The 23,595-nt window shown below is 39.5% G+C and overlaps 1 protein-coding gene across 6 annotated transcripts in view; it reads left to right on the forward strand.

The window, feature by feature from the left end:
* PLCB1 (phospholipase C beta 1) overlaps positions 1–23,595 on the forward strand; it is a 406,490-nt gene that overhangs the window by 309,125 nt on the left and 73,770 nt on the right. For all 6 annotated transcript variants that reach the window (XM_051615377.1, XM_051615376.1, XM_051615378.1 and 3 more), the window contains exons 15-25: positions 124–194; positions 817–913; positions 5,798–5,882; positions 6,958–7,082; positions 8,057–8,211; positions 9,959–10,123; positions 12,049–12,148; positions 14,925–15,029; positions 15,786–15,895; positions 21,609–21,741; positions 22,606–22,659. In XM_051615377.1, coding sequence (XP_051471337.1) covers positions 124–194; positions 817–913; positions 5,798–5,882; positions 6,958–7,082; positions 8,057–8,211; positions 9,959–10,123; positions 12,049–12,148; positions 14,925–15,029; positions 15,786–15,895; positions 21,609–21,741; positions 22,606–22,659 — 1,200 coding nt within the window. The remainder of the gene's footprint in view (positions 1–123; positions 195–816; positions 914–5,797; positions 5,883–6,957; positions 7,083–8,056; positions 8,212–9,958; positions 10,124–12,048; positions 12,149–14,924; positions 15,030–15,785; positions 15,896–21,608; positions 21,742–22,605; positions 22,660–23,595) is intronic.

A 23,595-nucleotide genomic window follows, 5' to 3' on the forward strand; every position in this document is an offset into this window, starting at 1 on the left:
AGAAAGCACATGTATAATGTAGTCACCGTTAAGCAGTGCTATTGCACACCTTTCTTGAATTTACTGCTAGTGTCTACAACTGTTGCTTCAGCCATCAATTATCTTCTGCTTAAAACTTTTCAGGAGAAGCAGAGATTGAGAGCGATGACGATGACGACTATGATGATGACTGTAAAAAGTCGTCGATGGATGAAGTAAGGGTGTAGATATGTTTTACGGTAACGGGTCGATTTCAGGAGTTGTGAGTTGGCTTGTGTTACTAGGGGTGGGACTACCATCTAGTGGAGAAAGGGTGGCAGAGCACTGGGAAACACACCAGCTTTCTGAAGTTGACTGTTAATCGGTTTGTAAGCACATCTTTGCTTTGTTTATTTATATTTTTATTTCCTGAAGAATAAGAATTAATAGCACCACATCTGATCTGTTTTAGACAACTGCTCGTGGTGTATTTGAAATTGTTGGAAGAAAAAACCTGACATAAAAAACTTAGAGCTATGTTTATTGTTTATTTAATAGTACTAATAAATGTGCTCAGCACTATGCATGCACAAAGGTAATACAGTCTTTCCATAGGAGGCAAATGGCAGGCATGAATACAGCAGCATTTTAATTAAAATTTTAAAAAATAATAAAAATATAGCAAATTGTCTTCAATAGTATGTGAAGCTTCTGGTGTGAGGTATTGACTTCACTAAGTCAAGATAACTGGAAGATATTACAGTTGACAGAAAACCAGGCTTTGGTATTTGTAACCTCTGATAGCCACCATGGATTTTGACAGGTCAAAACTGCAGTATTTTCTCTTCTCCATCCTAGGGTACTGCTGGAAGTGAGGCTATGGCCACAGAAGAGATGTCTAACCTGGTGAACTACATTCAGCCTGTGAAGTTTGAGTCATTTGAAGTATCAAAAAGTAAGCTAAGCATGAGCAACATCTTATACTGGAAATAACCCAGGAAGTGTTTGGAAGAAAGTTCTGGTAAAATGCTAGTTGGCTTCCTCTCAGATACAGGGACATGGACAGAAAATGTTCCCTTGGTATCCAGCCAAATAAATCCATATTTATTTTGAAACCTTCATTAGTCTAAGCACCAAACTTCCATCAACAGTAAACCTGGTGCCATTTCAAAAAACATTTTTGAAAATTTGTGCTTACATTGTCTTTGTTGTCCATGACTGAAGAGTAACTGCTTAAGCAGTCTGAGAAAGATGGTCATAAATATTCCTTCAGATTGGGCAAATGCTGTGTAGTTTTCATCTGCTACTTTTGTAGAGGATTCAGAGTAAGCAGAGTCTAACCTTCCCCAGATGCAAATTCACTCATTCCTGCCTCTATGTATTGTATAGAAAAGACCATAATTTCATCCCTCTGGTTTTTGCAGAAAATGCCCTGCTAGGAGTGCACTCGGTGGCATCCCCAGTAAGCACTGCAGCATCTTTTCCTTTCTTGGTGCAGAACCCCCTACTGTTTGCCTGCCCTTTTTCACTTTGTTTTGACCGATTGCAATATGCTCTTAGAACTTTTTACTTAAAGAAGTGTATAACAGTTTAATACATCACGGATTTGTGGAGGCCTTGGCAGAGGACAGGTAATTGGCACCTAAGCCCACATCTGTGTACAAGATTTAGAATTTACTCATCATGAATTATAAACATGTAAGTTATCTACCTGTTCATTCATGTGTGAGTATTCATACAGATGTACACACAAGCATCCACAAAACCATGCAGAGAGCTATGTTTGTTCCCTGTAGTAGTGTCCCTTTGGATGTTTGTAATCTCCTCTAGCTCTAATGAGAATTACAAGAACACAGTAGGAAGGAGATATTCCTTCAGGAAAGGAAGCCATGTGAATCCTAGCAGGACAGGGTTATGCAGCTGTTACAAAATTGGCTTGTATAGATTTCTTCTGTTCACATGCCTGTGCCTTTCTGAGTTTTATAAAGAACTGCTGATGTCCAGATTTTTTGTCCTAAGTCTTGATGTGACCTTTGATCAATCATACTGTTTTGGTGAATTCATAATGCTAAGGAATTAATATTTCTGGTATTTGGGTTGAAAAAATCACTTTGTGTTAAATGTAGCCATTTCATTAAAGCAGTGGCCTCACATGGTGAACGTTACTGGCTGGTGAAAGCAGTGGACACTGCAGCATGACTTGTGTGTTCTGGTCTTAGTCCTGGCCTGGACTTACTGCTGGAGCATCGTTAGATTCAGCGAAGATAAGCTGAATAAAGGAATTAGATTAGGATTGTTTTTTAATTCTCTGCCTATCCAGTTGCTGCCTAGATTTCATTTCTGTTCACCTGACTTCATTTCCCTAAGTGGAGGGCTCCATATTTGTCTTTTATACAGAGTATTCATCTCAGTGTTACAACATTTCTCCAATAAAATATTTTCTACATCAGAATTTGTTTTGATTTGTGATCCTGGCTTCCCTGGTGGTAACAGCACCTCATTGCTTCTGTCATTCATACATTACAGAAATGCATTTTCTGGTCCTGCATCCAACTTGTTAAAAGAAGTGTTGATCAGCACTGGATCTGTAACAGTACCCTGATTGCCCTCACTAGATATGTTCCCTCTCTCTGACAGCAAGTAGCTGGAATTGTATTTTTCAGGCAGTTTTTCAACAAGTTGTTTGTCTGCTCCATAGCAACTTCCTTCTGATAAGGTAGCACAGTGCAAAGTATCATGAAAAAGAAATGTGTCTCCTGCACAGTCTTTTCTTCAAACAGCAGGTTTCCTAATCCTCTCCAGATACTGGAGAAATAATTGCTTTTATTTTAATTAGGATTTTGATTAAGCCCTGGACCTTTAGTAATCAAGTCATTTAACAGGTACCAGTTCTGGTTTCCTACAGATACTCCATGATAAAGCTGAGAGAAACAGTATATTGCTACAACAAATACTAGCACCTGTATTCTAAATAGAATGAAACCACTGTATATGTGTATTGTTGGTGCTATCCCATTAGAAAGGGGGAAGGATGAAATAAGAATTATCTAAGTGCCTTTATAAGGAGTTAAGATGGAGGATGGCTGGAACAGAGTCTGGAGAGAGGAAGGGTATTAGTTGTTGGAAAGGAAGAGGAGTGGTAGGAGAGCAGCCTCTAGGGAATGGCAGGAATCTTTCACCATTAGGAGGTAACAGCTATGAATAATGGCAGTAGCACGATGGTTGCTAATTGGAAATAAGGACCACAATAAAGTCTTGAGTCCCAATTCTCCTACAGGGAGAGAATCTCTTTTGGAACACCGGTCATCCTCTGACACTTGCATACACACTGAGAATAGTTTGTACTTTACAAACTGGCAGCACATTTTCCTCTCGCGTTGGCCCAAACAATCTAGTTCCTCACTTCTTTGGATCCACTGTTTCCTTTTTGGCTTCCCATAAGGCAAGTGCCCACCTGTTTCTGTCCTGCTTCTCTCTGCAAGACAAGTGCTTTTGTTCAGTTTTATCCCTCTCCCGCAGCTTCGCAGTTTGACTTCAGGGAGCTGGCCAGGCTGGCTTCCTGGCCATCCCTGGATTACTGCAGCATAATTACTTCTAAAACCGGATGAGCCTTTTCTCTGCCTTATTGTTTGCTTTCAATAAAGTGGTGAGGCTAGACAGTTCATGTTTTAACTCAGGCACTGTTTCCCTTGTTTTTAAAGAGAGCAGAGCTGAGATATCTATCTAATGGTTATGAGCTCCCAGCACTATGGCCCCTTCTAGGCAATCTACACAGCTGATTGTGACAAAATGAGAAGCTGTTATTTGCAGGAATTCTTACCTTTTATACAAAAGTGCAAAGGAAAAAATACTGAAGCTAGAAAGGTCTTGACTTAGGCTCTCTGCAACAGCATGTTGCACAGGTACATTGAAAGGCTGTGCAGACATCAGGCAAAGGTGAGCAACGATACAAAATGTCATAGAATCATAGAATCATAGGGGTTGGAAGGCACCTCAAAAGATCACCTAGTCCAACCCCCCTGCCAGAGCAGGGTCACCTAGAGCACATCACACAGGAACGCATCCAGGTGGGTTTTGAATGTCTCCAGAGAAAGAGACTCCACAACCTCTCTGGGCAGCCTGTTACAGTGCTCTGTCACTCTCAGAGTAAAAAAATTTTTTTGAATATTCACCTTGAACCTCCTATGCTCCAATTTGATCCCATTACCCCTTGTCCTATCACTGGTCAACACTGAGAAAAGCCTAACTCCATCTCCCTGACACTCACCCCTTACATATTTGTAAACATTGATGAGGTCACCCCTCAGTCTCCTTTTCTCCAAACTAAAGAGACCCAGCTCCCTCAGCCTTTCCTCATAAGGGAGATGTTCCACTCCCTTAATCATCTTTGTAGCTCTGCGCTGGACTCTCTCAAGCAGTTCCCTGTCCTTCTTGAACTGAGGGGCCCAGAACTGGACACAATACTCCAGATGTGGCCTCACCAAGGCACAATAGAGGGGGAGGAGAACCTCTCTTGACCGACTAACCACACCCTTTCTAATGCACCCCAGGATGCCATTGGCCTTCTTAGCCACAAGGGCACATTGCTGGCTCATGGTCATCATCCTGTCTACCAGGACCCCCAGGTCCCTTTCACCTACACTGCTCTCCAGCAGGTCAGCCCCCAACCTGTACTGGTACATGGGGTTTCTCTTCCCCAAATGCAAAACTCTACACTTGCCCTTGTTGAACTTAATCAGATTTCTCCCCGCCCAACTCTCCAGCCTGTCCCAAGTCCCTCTGAATGGCAGCACAGCCCTCCAGTGTGTCAGCCACTCCTCCCAGCTTGGTGTCATCAGCAAACTTGCTGAGAGTACATTCTATACCCTCATCCAGGTCGTTGATGAAGATGTTGAACAACACCGGTCCCAGTACCGACCCCTGAGGGACTCCACTAGTCACACACCTCCAACCAGATTCCTCCCCATTGACTACAACTCTCTGACTCCTTCCTTTCAGCCAGTTCTTGATCCACTTCACTGCCTGATCACCAAACCCATTCTTGATCAACTTATCTACAAGGATGTCATGTGTAGTCTCGCTGAATTACAAGCTTAGGAGGAGCTTTTCACCACTGTCAGGTCAAAAAGTCTGACCAAATTAAAGAGGTCATAGAAGCTCTGTATGAGTATGGGGTTAGGTCTGAGGACCTGCTGGTTCACATGAGTGTACCTGCAGGCATGATTAGATAGCAATGTTTCCATGACTGTTTGAGACAGCTATGACCTTACTCTGAGATCCTGAGGATAACGAGAACTGCTGTAGGCACAGCTAGTGCGCTGCTTAGTTTAATCTGATATGGACGTTAGTTATTATAGCTTCATATTGGCTCAAAGTCCTTGCATCTGCCTGCAAAGACAATGTGAAGATCCAGCAGGGCCCTCTGTGTTCCCCATGAAAGCTGCCATACTGCCTCTGCATCTCACCTGTGAGCTTTGTGGTCTACATCTCAAATATATCAACATGGTATTTTGCAAGCAAACATGAGAGATCTCTGCCTGTGCCCTGAATTTCTGTTTCCTGCAGCTGGAGCAGTAGCAATCTCAGGCAGTACCAGTACCCTTAATTTGGGGAGTGCTAATATAAGTTCAGACAGAGCTCTTAAGTATATGCAGAATGAGCTTACTGCTGTCAGTAAACAATTATGTACATAAATTCTTTAAGATCAAGGTGAAATGAGTTGGTGAACAGGGGATGGGATAAGAGGACTGCGATTAAACCAGTTTTTAGCAGGTCATGTGCTACATACGATTTAATGCATTAACATGTCACTGTTTTTATTTCCCCTTTAAAATTTCAGAACGGAACAAAAGTTTTGAAATGTCTTCCTTTGTGGAAACCAAGGGGCTTGAGCAACTGACAAAGTCTCCTGTGGAGTTTGTGGAGTATCCTTGACTTTCAGAAAGCTGCTTCCTTAGCCTTTCTATATCTGAGATCTGTTACAGGGCTTATTGAAATCTGGAGAGAGGAGCTGGGGAAATAGAAAACCCAAATGAAATTTGTAGATTTGACTGTCTTCCTAGATGAATTAATTGGCCTGAGTTCTGATGAGCTAATTAAAAAACTGGCATGAGTCCTTGTGCTATGGGCTAGAGGGAATAGGAGTAATCTACATATTGAAGACCTGATACTTTATATTGTCATTGTTAAATCTATATGAGATGGTATGGGTTACAGTGAGCAAGTTGTCAAAACACGGCTAATGTTTTTTTGCAAAGTCTTATGAGATAATTTGCTTTCCTATCATACCTCTAGTTCTAAGAGCACTGAGCTGCTTTATTGCCACACAATTATTATTATTTTTTTCTTTAGAATTTTTTATAACTTTTAAAGAAAAGTTAAACAGCATTCTGTTTAGACCTTTTGATGTTTTTAAATGTCTCTTATTTTGGCTGCAGTTAAGAATGAACGGTCAAGATAAAGTGGTGCCTTAAAGAAGATTAATGGAATGCTCTTTCCACAGATAACCTGCAGCATTTTCTCATATCTGAGATTTGTAGATTCAGCTATAAGAAGTGCACACTCATGATTTCTGTCTGGATGTAGAGGCCAATTCTAATACTTATTGCAGAAGAGTACTTACTTTTTAACTGAGCACCTCTCCCCCACCACCAGAGGTGTTTACAGCTATTTGGTCTCTAAAAATGCAATCTTAGGAAAATCCCAAATTATTAACCAAAATGATAAATGGAATTTTATTCATTCTGTCTTGTTAAATGCATGTGCTTGTGTTATTTCCTTGCTTCTTCTGTATAGGAAAAAACAGCACCTTTAGTTGCCCCATATTTATCATATCTCCCACAAAACTGTGCACCTCTGGAAGAGTTACAGTTGCAGAAATCCAATAGGGATCCCACTGCCATTCTGTAAAGAATCCCTGCATTTAAATATTGTAGTTGTTCTTCTCTGCAAAATGCTTTTTGTCACACGTGTACTCTATCTTAACCACTTACTGTTTAGATACAACAAAATGCAGCTAAGCCGGATATACCCAAAGGGAACACGTGTAGATTCTTCAAACTACATGCCACAAGTCTTCTGGAATGCTGGCTGCCAAATGGTTGCTCTTAACTTCCAAACTGTAGGTAAGTAGTGCTGGGCTCTAGATTTTGTAAGCTGTCCCTTGCTATTTCTCTCAAACAGTTTCGTACGTAGGAAAGGCTTTATGCATCAAAAGATGCCTAGTGATTGAATGATACTACAGAGCTGTTATTTAACATTTTAACACAGTTTTGTTGTGTTTTTTTAAAAAACTAGAAATGTTCATAATTGCCACAGTATAGCTAGTACACTACACATACATCATGCCCTCCATACTGTCATCATTTGTAAGTGGTTACCATTGAGCAGCATTTCAGATCTAACAGAGACTTTTTCCTGTCTCCTAAATCTCAATAAATCAAGGCATAAGGGACTTAGCCAGCAAATTCCACTTTGGAAGTAAGTGTTTAAGAAACAAAGACATTGGGCTTCAGGATGCACAAGTCACTTTTGAAATAGAATATGTCTGTTCTGAGACATAGAGGTATTTCCATCTACTGCATCCCAGGACATATCCTGGCCATGCTCTGCCTCTGGGCACATGGTACCATAGTATCATTCCCTTTTTCCTTTCCATTTGTGCCCATGTATATATCATCTTTCCATGGAAAGCAAACTCCCACACAGGCTGGTAGTCTGCAGAGTAATAAAAACTTCCTTGGGCTAGTTTCAACCAAGTATGAAGCACCCAGTGTCTGATGTTAGAACTCATTAGAAACCTAAGTACTCTGCTGGGTTGGGTACAACAGTGCATCACTGAGGGACTCAAAACCTAAGAGTATCAAAGCTTCTTTTAAAAAATGAGTACATTAGCTTACACATGTCTTTTACTTGGGAAAAGAATCCAAGAGACTTGCTGTGATCACATCTGAAACCTCTTCTAACAAGCAACAGTGTGTCATGAATAGCTGTTTACATTACAATTGGTTTGAAATGTCAATAAATAGTATTATTTTATTGCTTTTTTAAGTGCTTGTCTAAGCAGAATGTAATTCTTACCAACATTTTTAATGCCTAGATTTGTCTATGCAAATAAATATGGGAATGTATGAGTACAATGGCAAAAGCGGATACAGGTTAAAGCCAGAATTCATGAGAAGACCAGACAAACATTTTGATCCATTTACTGAAGGTATAGTGGATGGAATAGTAGCTAACACCTTGTCTGTCAAGGTAAGTATACAGTGGGTAAAATGAGAGCATAGATGTATTTCTGTTATGCAGTGTCCTAGCAAATGACCATACTAAGTCAAGAAAACAGAACACATTTCAGTACATTTTATTTTTACATTACAGAGGATCTTCCACCTTACATTTAATAATGTAGGATAAATATGTGTATTTTTATTGTATGTATTATTTTCCTTACAAGTGATTGGGAATTAAATGGATTTAAGAGTAGTTTAGCTTTGGTTTTAGTAACTAAGAGCTGAATTTAAGACATGCTGTTACGAAGTGGTAGGCTGCACTGACATGGCTATAACAGTACACTGTTTAGGATAAATAAGCTTTCTATTTCCCTACAAGTTCTCCAGCAGAACTGTGGAACCATAAATGTCACCTGCAATTCATTGCCAGCTTGGTTTTCTTTCTTCCTTTGTAAGTACCTCTGATGAAATTCAAGGACCACCAGGAATGCGCAATCTGAAAACTATTTGTATGAAAGTTTAGAGGGATAGATTGCATTGGCTCTGACAGGATCACAAATTTATACTTGGAATTTCTCTAGTTATAAAATAATAAACTTTCTGAAATCCTGTTATTCCTTTAGTGGACTTGTCCATTTGAACACTGTCTGTGTTACAGAATCCACCTGCAAAATATCCTCCTGTTTTCTTTTAGAGAAAGCAAGTACTTCCTCTCAGGCTGCAGACACAAGTGTAGCAGAGCAGTACTGGGACGGATATGAACAAAGTAATAATCTGATGGCATGCATGGCAAAAAAAGATGACTCTGTAGGAATGACTTTTTGTAGTGACCTATAATAATGAAAGCTTTCAGGCCCTCCTGTGGCTTTAGAGGCACTTTGTTCTGTAATTTTAGTAAATGGAGATGGAAGTCATTCAGTAGCTATTAGGAGATGCACAGCATTTTTAACAGGAATGAACACCTGGGAGTGGATTCAGCATCCATGAGAAAGCTGTCAGAAGTCAGCTGCTTCTGCCTGCTTGGTGGAGACTACTGGCTCTAATGTCAATGCCCATACAAGACACAGCTGAGAAGGGATTAAGTTTTGCTTTAGGCAAGTCTGAATTTATTAAGGTACAGTGACACTTCTACATATTCCTGTGCCTCTTCCATTTTCTGAAGTAATTGCAGACCTTTCTTTAACTTTTTAAAGCTGACAATTGTGTTCCCTATTAAAAACAAGAACTAGAAAAGACCAGCTGTTTTATAATTGTCTTATTTTCAGAATGAAACTCTTAACCCTCTGTGAAGAGCCTTTATTAGAATACCAACTTTTTTACCTTGTTTTCTTCCTCAAAGTTAAAAACATATGCAGTTTCTGTGCTCTTTTCTTTCAGCATTTTTTAACCTGCTGTTGAATCGGCATAGAAATGAGAGTTCTCAAAGATTCTGTATTGTGGAAGTAGGCAATCAGACTGAGGAATGAGATCCAAATGAGTATTCCTGCTGAAGGAAGGGCAGCAATATGATCTCAACCACATTATCACTCACAGGGGAATTCAGGACCACAGGGTCATAGGAAATCAGGCTTCATAAGTTGTTTTTTCTGTGTCTGCAATATTAAACAGTGGGGATTTTTTTTGTTGTTTATCGTGGTTTTCATTTTGTTTTGGTTTTATTTTAAATACATGCTGTCAGATCATTAATGGGAATTTCATCCATCTGTATTTCAGCCACTCATTCCCAAACCACCAAAGCAGACTCTAGTGATCCTCCTCTGTTTTGATTTTAGATAATTTCAGGTCAGTTTCTTTCTGATAAAAAAGTTGGTACCTATGTAGAAGTTGACATGTTTGGCCTCCCTGTGGATACAAGAAGAAAAGCTTTGAAGACCAAGACCTCTCAAGGCAATGCAGTTAATCCTGTCTGGGAAGAGGAAGCCATTGTGTTTAAGAAGGTCGGTGTAACACTTGCTTCCCAGATGGGCATTGTGCTTGTTTTATCACTGTCCAGTAGGGTAATTCTGTGTATTAGTGAAACTTTACATTTGTTAGAAAGAAAAGAAAGAGATTTCAAATAGCTGTTTCTTGAGCTGTTTACTGTTAACCACTCTTGGTGTAATTTTGCAACTCTAGTCATGCCAGTTGCTACTAAAATGAGTTTAAAGGCACCTCAGTTCTTTCACTGACACAGCTGCCAGCAGCAGATGTGTCAATAGACACGTGCAGTGCCATGTGCTATGAACAAGCAAGCACAGATCCCAGAAGCAGTTTAGCTGCCTTGCCATTTTGCCTTGGCTGAACAGCCCTGCTGAAGAGCAGATCCTGTTCACCTGCAAGCAAGGCAAAGTCACTACAGCTGTAACAATCTGGCTGTCCAAGCTAACATGTTCAAAGCAGTCTGTTATCTCTGCTTAGCACCAGGTTGTGCTGTATAAATACAACCTAGGTGATGAAAACCACGTAAAATCCCATCCACTTGAAATGAGATGTATGCTCCTGAGTTACTCTTGCAATTTACTCAGGCTCAATACTCCAAACTTGGAGGGAGCAGAAAATACTGAGCATGTTTTTGGATTGTGCAAAATCAATGTCTCACTGTGTTTCACAATATTCTTGGTTTTTCTTAGGGAGCATTGTGGTTAAGTGAGTCCTGACTCCAGGTGTCTGTAAAGAAACTAATTTCGTATTTATCTAGGCAAATGTAGTTCACAGAGATGTTTCTAAAACTGGTACTTGCAGCCCTGCTTTCTAGGGAGTACAGACCTTTTCCCTGAATATTTGGCCTTCTGAACAACCTTTCTTTGGCAGCTTGCCAGAGCTTAAGTTTGGAAACATCACTAGCATTTTTCCTCTATAATGAACTTCTAATTAGTGTACTTCATTTCTCTATTTAGTTAATGATTGAGCCTGACTGCTTCTGTGCTCAGAGAAACATAGATCACTATTTTTAGTAATCTTAAAAATAAATTAGAGAAACTCTTCATTTTGGATTGTTAAATTTTATTTTTTTCTTCCATTGTCTCGATAACTTCTAGCATATGTTATGAAAAAATGTATATCTGTGCCCAGGTAAAAATATGTGTATTTGTATATATATGTATTAAGTAAGAAAATGAGATAAATTATGCTACACTTTTTTTTTAAGTAACATTAAAGATTCCTATCTTAGTTGGGTAGTCCAAATATTTTATTATTATTTTTTCTTGTTTTCTTTTTCACTGTTTGGCCTTCTTTCCTTTGTAATGCCAAGAAAGCATCCAATGCTTGTAAACATCCTGCCTGATTAAATGTCTTTAGTCCAGCCAGTGAGTGTGCTGCAGCACTGGGAAATTTTACTGAGGTTGACATTTTTCATGTAGTTCATACACTCACACTCTGCAAAGCAGGTTGAGTTGCTTGTTGAGTTTTCAACATTAAAATGCCTATCAGTGACCTTTCTCAGAAGCAGGTAATCCCTTTGACACAAAGGAAAAAAACAAAACATATAGGGCTGTGATTAATAAGCAGAAACCATAGTGGCATTCAAATGTGATAGGAGTTGAGCAGCCAAAGCCCAGGTACATACACCTTGAAATTCTTTACTGTGTGGGTGGTGAGACACTGGAATAGGTTCTCTGGAAGTGTTCAAGGGTGGGTTGGATGGGGCTTGGAACAACCTGGTCTAGTGGAAGATGTCCCTGCCTGTGCAGGGAGGTTGGAACTAAATTATGTTTAAGGGCCTTTCCAAAACAAACCATTCATGGATGTGTATTTAGATGTTATTAAAGATTTTCCTGTCTGCTAGACAGGACTTTCTCTTTCTGTCTACTATAGCTGTTGTCTGGAAGGAGCCATTTCGTTCAGAGCAGAAAGGTAATAATACAACAATATTGCCTTCTAGGTCGTTTTACCTTCCCTGGCATGTTTGAGGTTAGCAGTGTATGAAGAAGGAGGGAAATTTATTGGTCATCGGATATTACCAGTCTCAGCAATTCGACCAGGTAAACTTCTTTCTTCATTGAGACATTATGTAGTGAAAAGAAGCAGCTAGCCAGAATCCCAGTGCTGTAAATCAGCAGCCACTCTGCAGTTTTACAGCAACTGGGGGTTTAAGTAATCTATGTCAACTTTGAAAAGGAAAATACCATAATTCACCAGATATTTAATTTTTTAATGAACCAGGAGAACCAGCATCAGAGAGAACTGAGTATCAGAGGTATGGTTGGCACTTACTGATCCAGTAGATCAACTGCATATTCACAGTTTTATGCTAAAAAGTGCAATTGTACACTTTTAAGAGGAAAGAGGACAGCAACAGCCAATTTTGATGTCATCTATGTGAGAAGAGGAGATTGCTGCGAACAAAAGCAAAATATGCTCCTCTAATGTATTTTTTACATGCATGCAAGGACTGACCTATATGCAAGCTATCTCTGCAAAACCTTTAAATCAACCCCAAATTACTTTCATCTCTATTGCTGGAAATTAAAAAAAAAAAATTAAAAATTAAAAAATCAGTACTGGTCTCTTCCAAATCATATAATTATTTCTATTATAATTAGTGGCCACTTAACTGAAAATTGTCTTCTGCAACAACTCAGCCCTTATTTTCCAGGCCAGAGACTTTAGAGATCATGTTCAGAAAGATGCCGTGACATTGGCATTTTGAACAAGGGAAGTGTTTGACTTCAGTGCCAGCTTTTCCAGTGAGGGGAGGAGGGGAAGAAACTAAATTAGGGCAAGCATATGGGCCATAAACATGCTCCCAGCTTCACTCACACTGGAAGAGGAGTAGTACCTGTGTCTACCTTGTACCTTATCTAGCCAGTCGCAGCAGTAGCACAAAACTCAAATCTCTCTGTATCTAACAGTTATTGTCCAGATTATTCTTGGAGACATGATCTCAGGTAAGACACAGATCAGTTCCTTCTCTTGTGGCAGGGGATGTCAGGGCTCTTATAAGAGGAGTTCCAAGTGGTTTTGTCTTAGCTGGTGTGGGTCGCTTGGCCTCACTGCAAGTGCAAACAGACAAGCCATGGGAGGTGACTGCCGGGCATGTAATTGCTCTGAGATTTCTTCACCAAATATCACTTCTCTTTCCCTTCTCCTTCCCTTCCATCTACGTTATTATTAGCCATGTATCCCTCGCCCTTATGTTGTGCCAGCTCTGGCTATCTCCACACCTTTTTTATGAGACAATTTAACCTGTCCATCGATCAGAAAACTGTCCACTGTTTTCTCCTGGCTTAATGGGTATAATTGCCTCATGAGTGGGGGTCTGCTGAGCTCCAGAGGAACCTAGGTGATTGTAGAGGGGAAAGGGGAACGTGAAGGATTTCCCTCTTACAGTGAAAGTGAACTCTTACCATGGCTGATCCCCTTTCATGGCACTCACCCTTCATGCAACACAGAGTCCATTCAGCAGAGCACTGAGTCATGTATCTGCTTCTAAGTTTGTGCTTTTTAGAACAAAAGTCACTGTATTAAATCATGCAAGGACTTCAGAGAGCCTATCTTTCATCCTTTTGACTCCACTTATCGTTAGTTTACAGCGTGTGTTGGAAAACTGCACATTGACTTTAGTTTGTGTACCTGCTGAAAATTTACCGGAGGAGCTTGAGGGAACTGAGAAACCTCTGTAATATTTCTTTCCCTTCTGAGACATTATTGAAAACTATTTCATACTGTCACACATATCCACAGAATTACCAAAGCAAGGATTTAACCATTACTTGGAGAGGGAGTTGTTCACATCAGCCAAGTGAGGTTACCCCCATCCTGCTTGTGACTGGTATCCTGACACTACCTGTATATGCAGCTCCATAATCACGCCTTAGAAGAACAGCTTCAGCCACGGTGCAGGAGGCACCAATTTGTGAGGCAGAGGATGCAGCTTTGCAGCACTGCAGTGCTGTGAGGGTTTGTTGAGTCTGGAAGTCCTTTTCTTCCATTCCTACCCCTGCACTTCCATCATGGTCTTTAAAATGGCATTAATACAACTGAGGCATTTTGGGGAGCTAAATTGATGGAAGACTCTGCAGTTTCTGAAGGTGACTTTTTCCATGTTTTAGCTTGCTGAGCTGCCTGTCTACAAAGTCAGAAAATTGTGTGTGCACAAGAGAGGTGATGGTGGCAGGTGGCTGAGGGAAAGGGTTTGGGGCTGCCCCATCTGTGATGCCTTGTTGTTAACTTGGCTAAGCTGCACTGCAATGTGCACCCTTACTCTTACAAGACAGCCAGCTTTCAAACCAGTCTGCAAATACTCTTTTTTGAGATATATTTATAATATTTGTCACATGATAGAATGCATACACACTTGGTAGATATAGTGCCACATTGACTGCTTTTTTCAAATTATAGACTGTTGTGGATGGACTATTGCATCTCAATTTTACTTGGCTGTTCAGATTCCTGAGTGTTACAAGGGTCACTTTTGAAAACTAAATCAGAGCTCTGAAACAACAACAAAAAATCCAGCCAAAGGTAATAAAACAGAATGTATCAAAAATATTAAAAAATATTATTTTTAGCAATCTTCACTGATGTAAAAATACAGGGAAAATACTATTTTAAACTGCAGTGTCTTGTTCCTTTCTAACAGTCCCGTGTCTGTGTACTTACCTCTGAAACCCTTCAAGTAAATCTTTCCTTACCAGAAGTCCCTGAGATTGCTTGCTCAGTTGGAGCCACATTATAAATAACAAATGATAACACAATTACATTGAAAATACATGTGGAAGAGTTTATGCTTTGAACTGGGTGTCTCTTATTTTGCAGGCTATCACTACATCTGTTTGAGGAATGAGAGGAATCAGCCTTTGACACTGCCAGCTCTCTTTGTGTACATAGAGGTCAAAGACTATGTACCTGATACTTATGCAGGTAATTCTGTGACATTTTCCAGCTGGGAAATATAAAGGTTAATTGTAATGCAAAATTAATGTGGTGTAGATGTATTGGGATAACAGTTCTGTGAACAAACTTCTGCATCTGGTGGATCATTATGTCTCATCACTCATAAAAGATGTCCTGATTAACAGCAGCCCGCCTGAGGTTCAGGATTAGGGCAACTCTTTTATTTTCAGAAGCCCTTGTATGACTCTAAAGGAGGAAATACTCCAGGCATTTGCCTTTGAAGCACAAATGAAACTTTGCTTATGCCACACAATAGTATGTAATTGTTTCCTAAGTGGAGGAAAATGCCATGCTTAATGCAGAGCACTGCGTTTTGGCATCAGCTCTAGACCATGATCGGTTTTTAAGACCATACTGTGCATCTTCAGTGAAAAACAGTATTCTGTATAGCTATTTTGATTTTTTCAAAAAACAGGATTTTCACTAATGCTTCTCTGTGCCTCATGTGAAGCAGGATCCTAGCTGGCTGGTGCAGTAAGCTTTGAAAATCCATCATAAAACACTGCAGAAAATGCACATCCATGAGATCCAAGCACAAACTCAAAGAGAATTCCTCTTAAGAGTATTTGGACATGATGGTGTACTCCCCTCCACTGTTGTTTTTCAAACTGCAGGAGTACCTATCAGGAGCAGATCTGTATGAATAATGAAGTCTCTTTCTTAAAACCTGAGGAGCACTGGAACATAAGGGGTTTGAAACTGAAGTATTTGTGTTATTTCTAGATGTGATCGAGGCCTTATCCAATCCAATCAGATACGTAAACTTGATGGAGCAGAGAGCCAAGCAACTGGCTGCATTGACTCTGGAAGATGAAGAGGAGGTAAAGAAAGAGGTAAGAGAGGTTTGAGAGTCTCTGCAAGTTGTGTTATAGTATTTAAAAGTACCTACTTTGCTTAGAAAGAAAAACATGGAAGTCCCTGGGAAACAGCTCACCTAGAATAAGACTGTGGTATGTTACAGCTGAGAAGCATTGTGCCTGTGTCTGTGATTTCACTGGAGGCAACATGTTGTGCATGTGGCAAGTTATTGTTCCAAGGTAAAGAGACATGAAAAGCTGAATAAAAACTATGAGGTGTATATGCTGATTTGCATCTTTGTTGTGTAGCAAATTAAATCTTGCCTGTTGTTTTCCAGTGTGATGCTGAAATACCCTTAAAAAAAAAAATTTTTTTAAAAAAGACAACTCTGTGCCAGTAGCTTTTCCTGAAAACATTATAAATTTTCCAGAATTTCAAGCTGTGTTTCTGGAGAGGTTATTCTGTTCAGAAACACTGGTGTATCTCAGGCTATGATGTCTCTATACATTGTCTGTGAGCAAACATGTGCTAAAGAGACCCAGTATATTCATACAATAATGTAGATGGAAAGGGGCCTCTGGAGGTCAACTGATCCAGCCCTTCACAGATCTTAGAGAGGTGAAGAGGGAAGAGACCACAGAGTACATAACTGTTCAAGCCTATTCTAGCTTAGTGCAAAGCTGTGGGAGCCACATTTTCAGTTGTTAGGTATCTTTTGGGATATATGTGATTACGTAAAGACTAACCTCTAAAACCTGTTTTTCTGTGTAATTTGAGGTGTTGTGCATACAAACGCAGATACTGTTTTGAGCCTACCTGAGAGGACTGGCAGTTTAGCTTTTATTTCAGTTAAACTCTATGTACATTCAAGTGCTCAGTCTCTCTGTTCCAGACATTGTCACTGGGACAACTTCCAGCAGTGTTTGGAAGTATCAACCTTGTATTTTAAAGATAGCTGGTGTCAGATCGTTAGGTACATCAGGTGAATCAAAAAGGACTCAGTGCAGGTCTCTAGTGAAGATGGAGAAATGCTTTATAATCCTAAACTCCCCTCAGCTCTGGTGCCCGTCTTCTTCAATTCTCAGATGCAAAGCCTCACTGAACTAGATTTTGTAACCAAGAATACATTCCCAAAGCAGACCAGATGAGTGAAAGTCATTACAATTTAGTGGCCAACAATTTACTCTTTGTGCTGTGTCACAAGTTCAGCTGAATGAGGACACTGTGGAATGCTCAATAGTATCTTAGACATTTATCTAGGACGCTCTACACATGAGAATCTATTTTAATAGCAAAGTCTTTTTTTAACAAAATCCTTTAAATACCTTAGAGATCATTTTTACTTTTGAAAAAGTACAGATTTTCCTGGTCTGTGCAGACTTATTTCTCAGTTAGAAAAATTCTGTTGCAGAGTATCTTCCAAAGCAAACGGGAAGAAGAAAAGATGAATGGTGGTGCTCAGGTAGTACTGCCGTATGTCAAGGAGTGAGAAAGCTCATAGGATAAAGGAACTTGTTTTGGATAGCAGAGAAATATTTTTGAAAGAAAACTGTAATGATTGTACTGGTGTGTTTGCTAAAAATGTATACACAGAATCATTGTGGTTGGAAAGGACCTCTGAGGTCACCAAGTCCAACCACCAGCACACAAAAACCAAACACACAAAAAAACCCCACAACCAACCACACACATTCCACCAAAAAACACCCACAAAAAATGCCACAACCTTGGCCACTAGAGCAGGGCCTGAAGTGCCACATCTACACGTTTCTTGAATGCCTCCAAGGATGGTGACTCCACCAAGTCCCTGGGCAGGCTGTTCCAGTGCCTGACCATTCTTTCATTCTGTACAGAAATTCTTCCTCATATCCAATCTGAACCTCCCCTGCTGCCACTTCAGGCCATTTCCACTGGTCCTGTCATTATTTACTTGGGAGAAGAGGCCAACACCCACCTCCCTACAACCTCCTTTCAGGCAGTTGTAGAGGGCAATAAAGTCTTCCCTCAGCCTCCTCTTCTCCAGGCTAAACATCCCCAGTTCCCTCAGCCGCTCCTTGTATGACTTGTTCTCTAAACCTTTCACCAACTTGGCATCTCTCCTCTGGACACGCTTCAGCACCTCAATGTCCTTCTTGTAGTGAAGGGCCCAGAACTGAACACAGCACTTGAGGTGTTGACCTCACCAGTGCCGAGTACAAGGGCACAATTACTTCCCTACATTCCGTTAGATGCAATAGCAAGGGACAGGTACAAAACTGCTGCTCGAAGTAGCATCTGAAATACACAATTGTTACCTTCTATTTATAAACAACCATTCTAGGTAAGATATTTGACAGCTGGGTTGTACCTGAAAATTGTGAATTCCCCATCCTATAATGTGATTATAACATTTTGTTCATCAGTTGGCAGGGTTGACTGTTTTGTTCACTTACATTGGCCTACAAAAATCAAGTATGTTCACTGGCAACATAACTTAATAACTCCAAGTATGTTTGCCAGAAATGTACACAGAAGTGCACCTGGATTCAATTTTCTTCTGTAAAGTTTCAAATTTAAACTCTATAAATGTCTGTGTGTAATGCTGTGCTGTCTTTTAGCACAGATTCTACTTCCCCACGCCCCTTCCCCTCCCCCATACACATTTATTTATCTGAGCTGCATTCTTCCAGCTGTTACAGAAAAACACAGCTTTTTTCTTTCCTTCCTAGAAATTTAAACTGCATCTCTGTGAGAAGTTCCCCAGGCTTCTTGCAAAATAGTAGTCAAATAAGCTACCTAATAGTGAATTGTCATGAACAAATATATTAGCCTTTCTTTAGGCTTCCAACTATACTGCCCGTTAATTATCAGTGCAATAACATAAACAAAGATTGCTGAAGAACTGACAAAATGTACACTGTCTTTTCTGTATTTATTTGCAATGTTCCCATCATGAGTGTCATGTGAATTCCTACCTTTAGCTCTGGTCAGTTCTTGTTTTCCGGCCTGGCCTTAGGATAGCTATTTTTGCAGAATAGAAATACTGTCATAATTGCAGTGTGGGTTTTGCACCTTCAACCATACTTAACTGAATGCATAGTAAGTCTTTATAAGCACAAAGGTAGTGGAGGTTGTCTTCTCTTCCCCTGCCTGGTATCCTCTAGAGACAGGAGGAATAAGCCATAGAAATTTGCAGCTGGGAGTTCATTGGGATGAATTAGTCCCAGCCTCAAGTAGATTGATGCAAATAGTTTGTATGTTTTCATCCCCAGAGTCACAGGAGCAGAAGTGTGCAGGGGTCTAGGAAACGCTAGCGAGAGAAAAATGCATTTTGGCTGTGCCTGCTGGTGTAGTGGTCCCTGGGGCTGGATGTTAATTCCAGGCAGGGAGCTGAGAGGCCATGCTGGCGCGTGAATGTATCTGACATGGAAGCAGCAGAGCGTGTGACCTGTTGTTTCTACCCATTAAAAAAATAGTGTTAAAATGGAAACTATTGTTTTGCATGCCTGGATATAAATCAAATCTGTGTGATCACTCCAGTTGGCTTCTTTCGTTAAATAAAATTATTTTGATAGGGAAAGTAAACAAAAATATCTCTAGGAGAGCAGCTGCACTCGACATTATCTGATACCACTATTTTAAAATGTAAATTCAGGCATAGTTTTGCAAATTAGAACGATGACACCAAGTCAGAGTAATTGAAATGCAAGTTTTTCTGACACTTCTTATAGGGAGACCTTGCTTATAGTTTGCCAATGAGAACAGGGACAGACAGACTTAAGAACCGAGCACCTTGTCTCAGTGCAGCACAGAGATCTTCCAACCCCAATATATTTCAGGCCCTTTTCTCTGTCGAAATAATAATAGACCAAATAGATATGTACCTTATGTACCTGTTGGCCTATGTAATTTCTACTTAGTGAACAGTGTCTTGCAAAAAACATGGCAACATGTAGAATATAAACTATTTTCTGTGACTCTTAAAACTATAAATTATAAGGCTGGATTATGTCATGTTTTTAAAAAGCCTAAAATGTTCTCCACTGAGGGAAAATCATGTTTACTGTAGCATACTGTGTGATGAATTGTGAGAAGAGAAAGTGATTTTTAATGAGATTAGATTGCTTGATCCAGTGAAAATTACTCTTTATTCACTTCCTGGTCTTGTCTCACATTTCTGCTTTAGTTTCTGAAAACAACTGGTTTATGACCAAAACTGACAGGCTATATTAATAGCTTCTCAACTAGATGCGATGCAGCATTTTGCACCACATACAAACCTAGTCCTAAAAAAATAAGATAATGCCCATTTTCCCATGCAGTGACTTTTGAGCCACAAACAGGCTAGAAGTAGGAATTCTAGCTTTATTTCTATTAAATGTTGGTGATCTACCTAGCAAACATTGTTTTTATTGAACTGATAAATTGCATCTCGTGAGTAGCATATTTTCAGGAGAATTGAAGGGATAACTATGTCTGTGTTTGTCACAGCTACAGCTTTTGCCAGTCACATTGTTCTACTGCCATAAATGTTGGCTAGATCATGTTTTTCATTATTTTATTGCAGTCATTCTTGCTTGATATAAATGAAGTTGCTGGCATTGGTTTTCAATTGCATCATGTTTCTGACTACAGTATCTCTCTCCTATAATTTTGGTACAAATAGGCTATTGAGACAGAAATCATTTTGCAATATCCAGTATGTTGTCAGGGCCAAAATGAAGGAAATAAACAGCAAGAGCAGCACAGAACAGTTTAGACCAAAATGTATTTTGCCTCTACTGATGCAGTGCAGGCTGATATTTTGCAAATGTGGAGTAATCAATGGGAAAAAAACAACAACTGTGGTATCCTGCCTCTGCATGCAATGTGATTATCATCAAAGAGTGAAATGGAAGCAGCTGAAGGAAAAAATCAAAAACTCCCCTGAAATACCATGGCAACTGGCCCCTCGCAGGGAGAGCAGGAAGGGGGCTTGGCCATTTCAAAATAAAAATTGCCTTGAATCACCTTCTGTTTGCTGAGTGCTGGATGTTTGCATAAAACCTGATGGTGGCAAGGAAAATTATGAGATGTTCAATGCATACTACAACGTATGCTGTCAGCCTGAGCCTTTAAGAGACTGGAGAGAAAGAAAAGATTGTGGAAAATGCTTAAATATTTGGATATCACAGATCTATTTATGCAGCAGGATGGAGGTACTGTTTACGTATTATCCTTGGAGTGTGATTACAAGAATGTAAGATCTTGGGAATCAGAAGTATGTCTCTGTTCTGTAGGAACAGCAAAAAATAATAGTGCTGTGTGTATCTATGAAAATTGAAAGTAATTTTTGTGTGCGCTGTTTGTTCACAGCAGGGATTTGAGTAGCATTTTCGTGCCAGCTTCTACATTATTTCTAGAAGGGTTTTATGGCAGAGAACAGTGTTTTTCAATAAAATACAGATTTCACATCTGGTGCAGCTAATATATACTGAATTGGAAAACATCCCTGATGAGTTACGTCCACTTAAAATAGAAAGATTTTTTTCAGAATAATATGTGCTCTATTTCTTCTGGAAACTTATCCTGCACAAATAAACCACCTGGATTACCATGGCTCTTAAGGATACCTTTTTCCTGCTTTCTTCTAGAATAATTTATAGATAACATGTACAGAATTTTACAATTCAAAAGAGGCTAACCTAGACCTGTAAATAAATAAAATTAAATAAATAATTTTAAGTCTGTTAGCTGGGAAGAGTAATGTCAATCATTATGTATTTTCAGATTGATCATGGAGATGCACCATCCGAAGCTAACAGTGAACCTAGGCCAACACCAGCAGAAAATGGACTAAATTGCACTGCCTCTCTTACACCGAAACCAGCAACTCAGGTTGTCCACAGCCAACCAACACCAGGTAAAAAACAAACAAAGCAAAACAAAAGATATCCTTTCTTCTCAAAATAAGTCAGGATAATTTTTCATGTGGGTTGTGTTTAAAGACCACAGGGGCTTTTTGTGTGTGTGTGTTTTAGTTTTATAAAATAGGAAGAAATTTTCCCACTGCTTTAGTATGCTGGTAGGGCAGTTGTCTTTAAATATAAAAATATCTTCATTTTAAGAGTTGCTTTTGTGGTAGAACTGAGTTTATTACAAGCAAGGAATTTTGTGGAGTAGGGTTTTTTTGGTTGTTGTCACAAGTGCAGGAGTCTCTGTAAATTGTTTTTACAAATACGCCTAATTTATGCATGAAGATACATATTAATGCATGCACAAAATAAAATCTTAGATACTTAATATATTATGTATTAATATATCTCCTATAATCCACTTTTTCAATCACATTATTTGTGATTTTATGACTGCAGTCTTCATAGGCTTGGTCTGACTGACTTCCTAAGAGCTTGATTCATCTTGTGTACAGAAATTTTGCTGTTGTTGTTGTTGTCATAATGTAGGGCAGTTGTACTAACCATCAGCTTAATACCACTTGAACTACTCATAGGAGCAGTGTCAGTGAGTTCAGTCCTCCTCATAAGTCAGGCAACAAAGCTCAGATGGGTTTTCAGAAGATTATCTTTTCGTGTTAGTTCATAGGACTGGTGGTCTTTTCCATGTTGCTACTTTTTTGGCTCAAGAGGTGTGTTTTCTCAAATAATTAATAAATGCCTGTGTAAGCATGTGTCTCATGTCACCTGCCATGTTTCAATATGTAATTAAGCAGCACAATAATGGCTGTTGCTTTAAAAGAATTGGAATCAGTCAGCTTTTTTACCTCTAGGTTCGGTGAAAGCACCTGCAAAGACAGAAGATCTTATTCAGAGTGTCCTCACAGGTAATAAATATACAGCTTACATTGCATGAATAATACATTGTTTTGTCAAGAGAAATTTATTTTTTATTAAATAGGTCATCTGGCTCAGACATTTTATTGAGTGATTAGGATTGCAGTAACTCATAGAAAATGTACATATCACATTTTCTCCCTCAGCTTTGAAGTTATTAAATGCTTTGAGCATGTTTTTCATGACAACAGGGCTTTTTTAAAAAATAACCCCATTGTGGTGGTTTCACAAGCACAAGATACCATCTAACACAGACTAAAGACAGCATCATTATGAGAGCAGAAGCTGAATTTGCTCTGACTATTGTGAGTAGTAGTGAAACCATTTTATCTTCATTAGCCTTGCAGTGTTCCCATTGCTCCTACAAAATTGAAATTACCATTACATTAAGCAAACTGGCCTGTCAATTAGACAGTGTCCTACTGTTCAGTTGGGAGTCATGTTCTCTAGACTGGAGTTAGAGTTTAGATTGCAAACCTTGTAACTCAGTTTATTTTATAGTCATTCTCCTATGTGAGAATGCACTCCATGAGAAAATCTTATGTAGGGTAACATTAGATGTGGAAAATAGATAAGACAGGAAATTCTGCACATTGATTGCCTCTTATTCAGTCTTCTTCAGGTGTGGTAGAAAGAGGCTGGCTTAGATTGTAGAAGTACCCACTGGGCTCATATAATCATTCTGTTGTCTGGAAGGGGTCTTCAGTCTGGCTTTCCCAAAGCTGTGATCCCACGTCATACAAGTCATCAATTCCCCCAGCACATTTTTTATTTTTATGGCTTTTTTAATTACTGATTTAGGGTGAGTTTGTGGAGGTCAGGCTAGCAGTCCCTGAGTTTAAACTGTGATCTGGGTTGACAGAGCAGGACAATCCTTTGTAGTTGCTGTAGGACTAACAGCACTGGAGGGCCATTCTCAGCATTTA

Source organism: Apus apus, chromosome 3 (genome assembly GCF_020740795.1).
Source record: "Apus apus isolate bApuApu2 chromosome 3, bApuApu2.pri.cur, whole genome shotgun sequence".
Taxonomy (NCBI): domain Eukaryota; kingdom Metazoa; phylum Chordata; class Aves; order Apodiformes; family Apodidae; genus Apus; species Apus apus.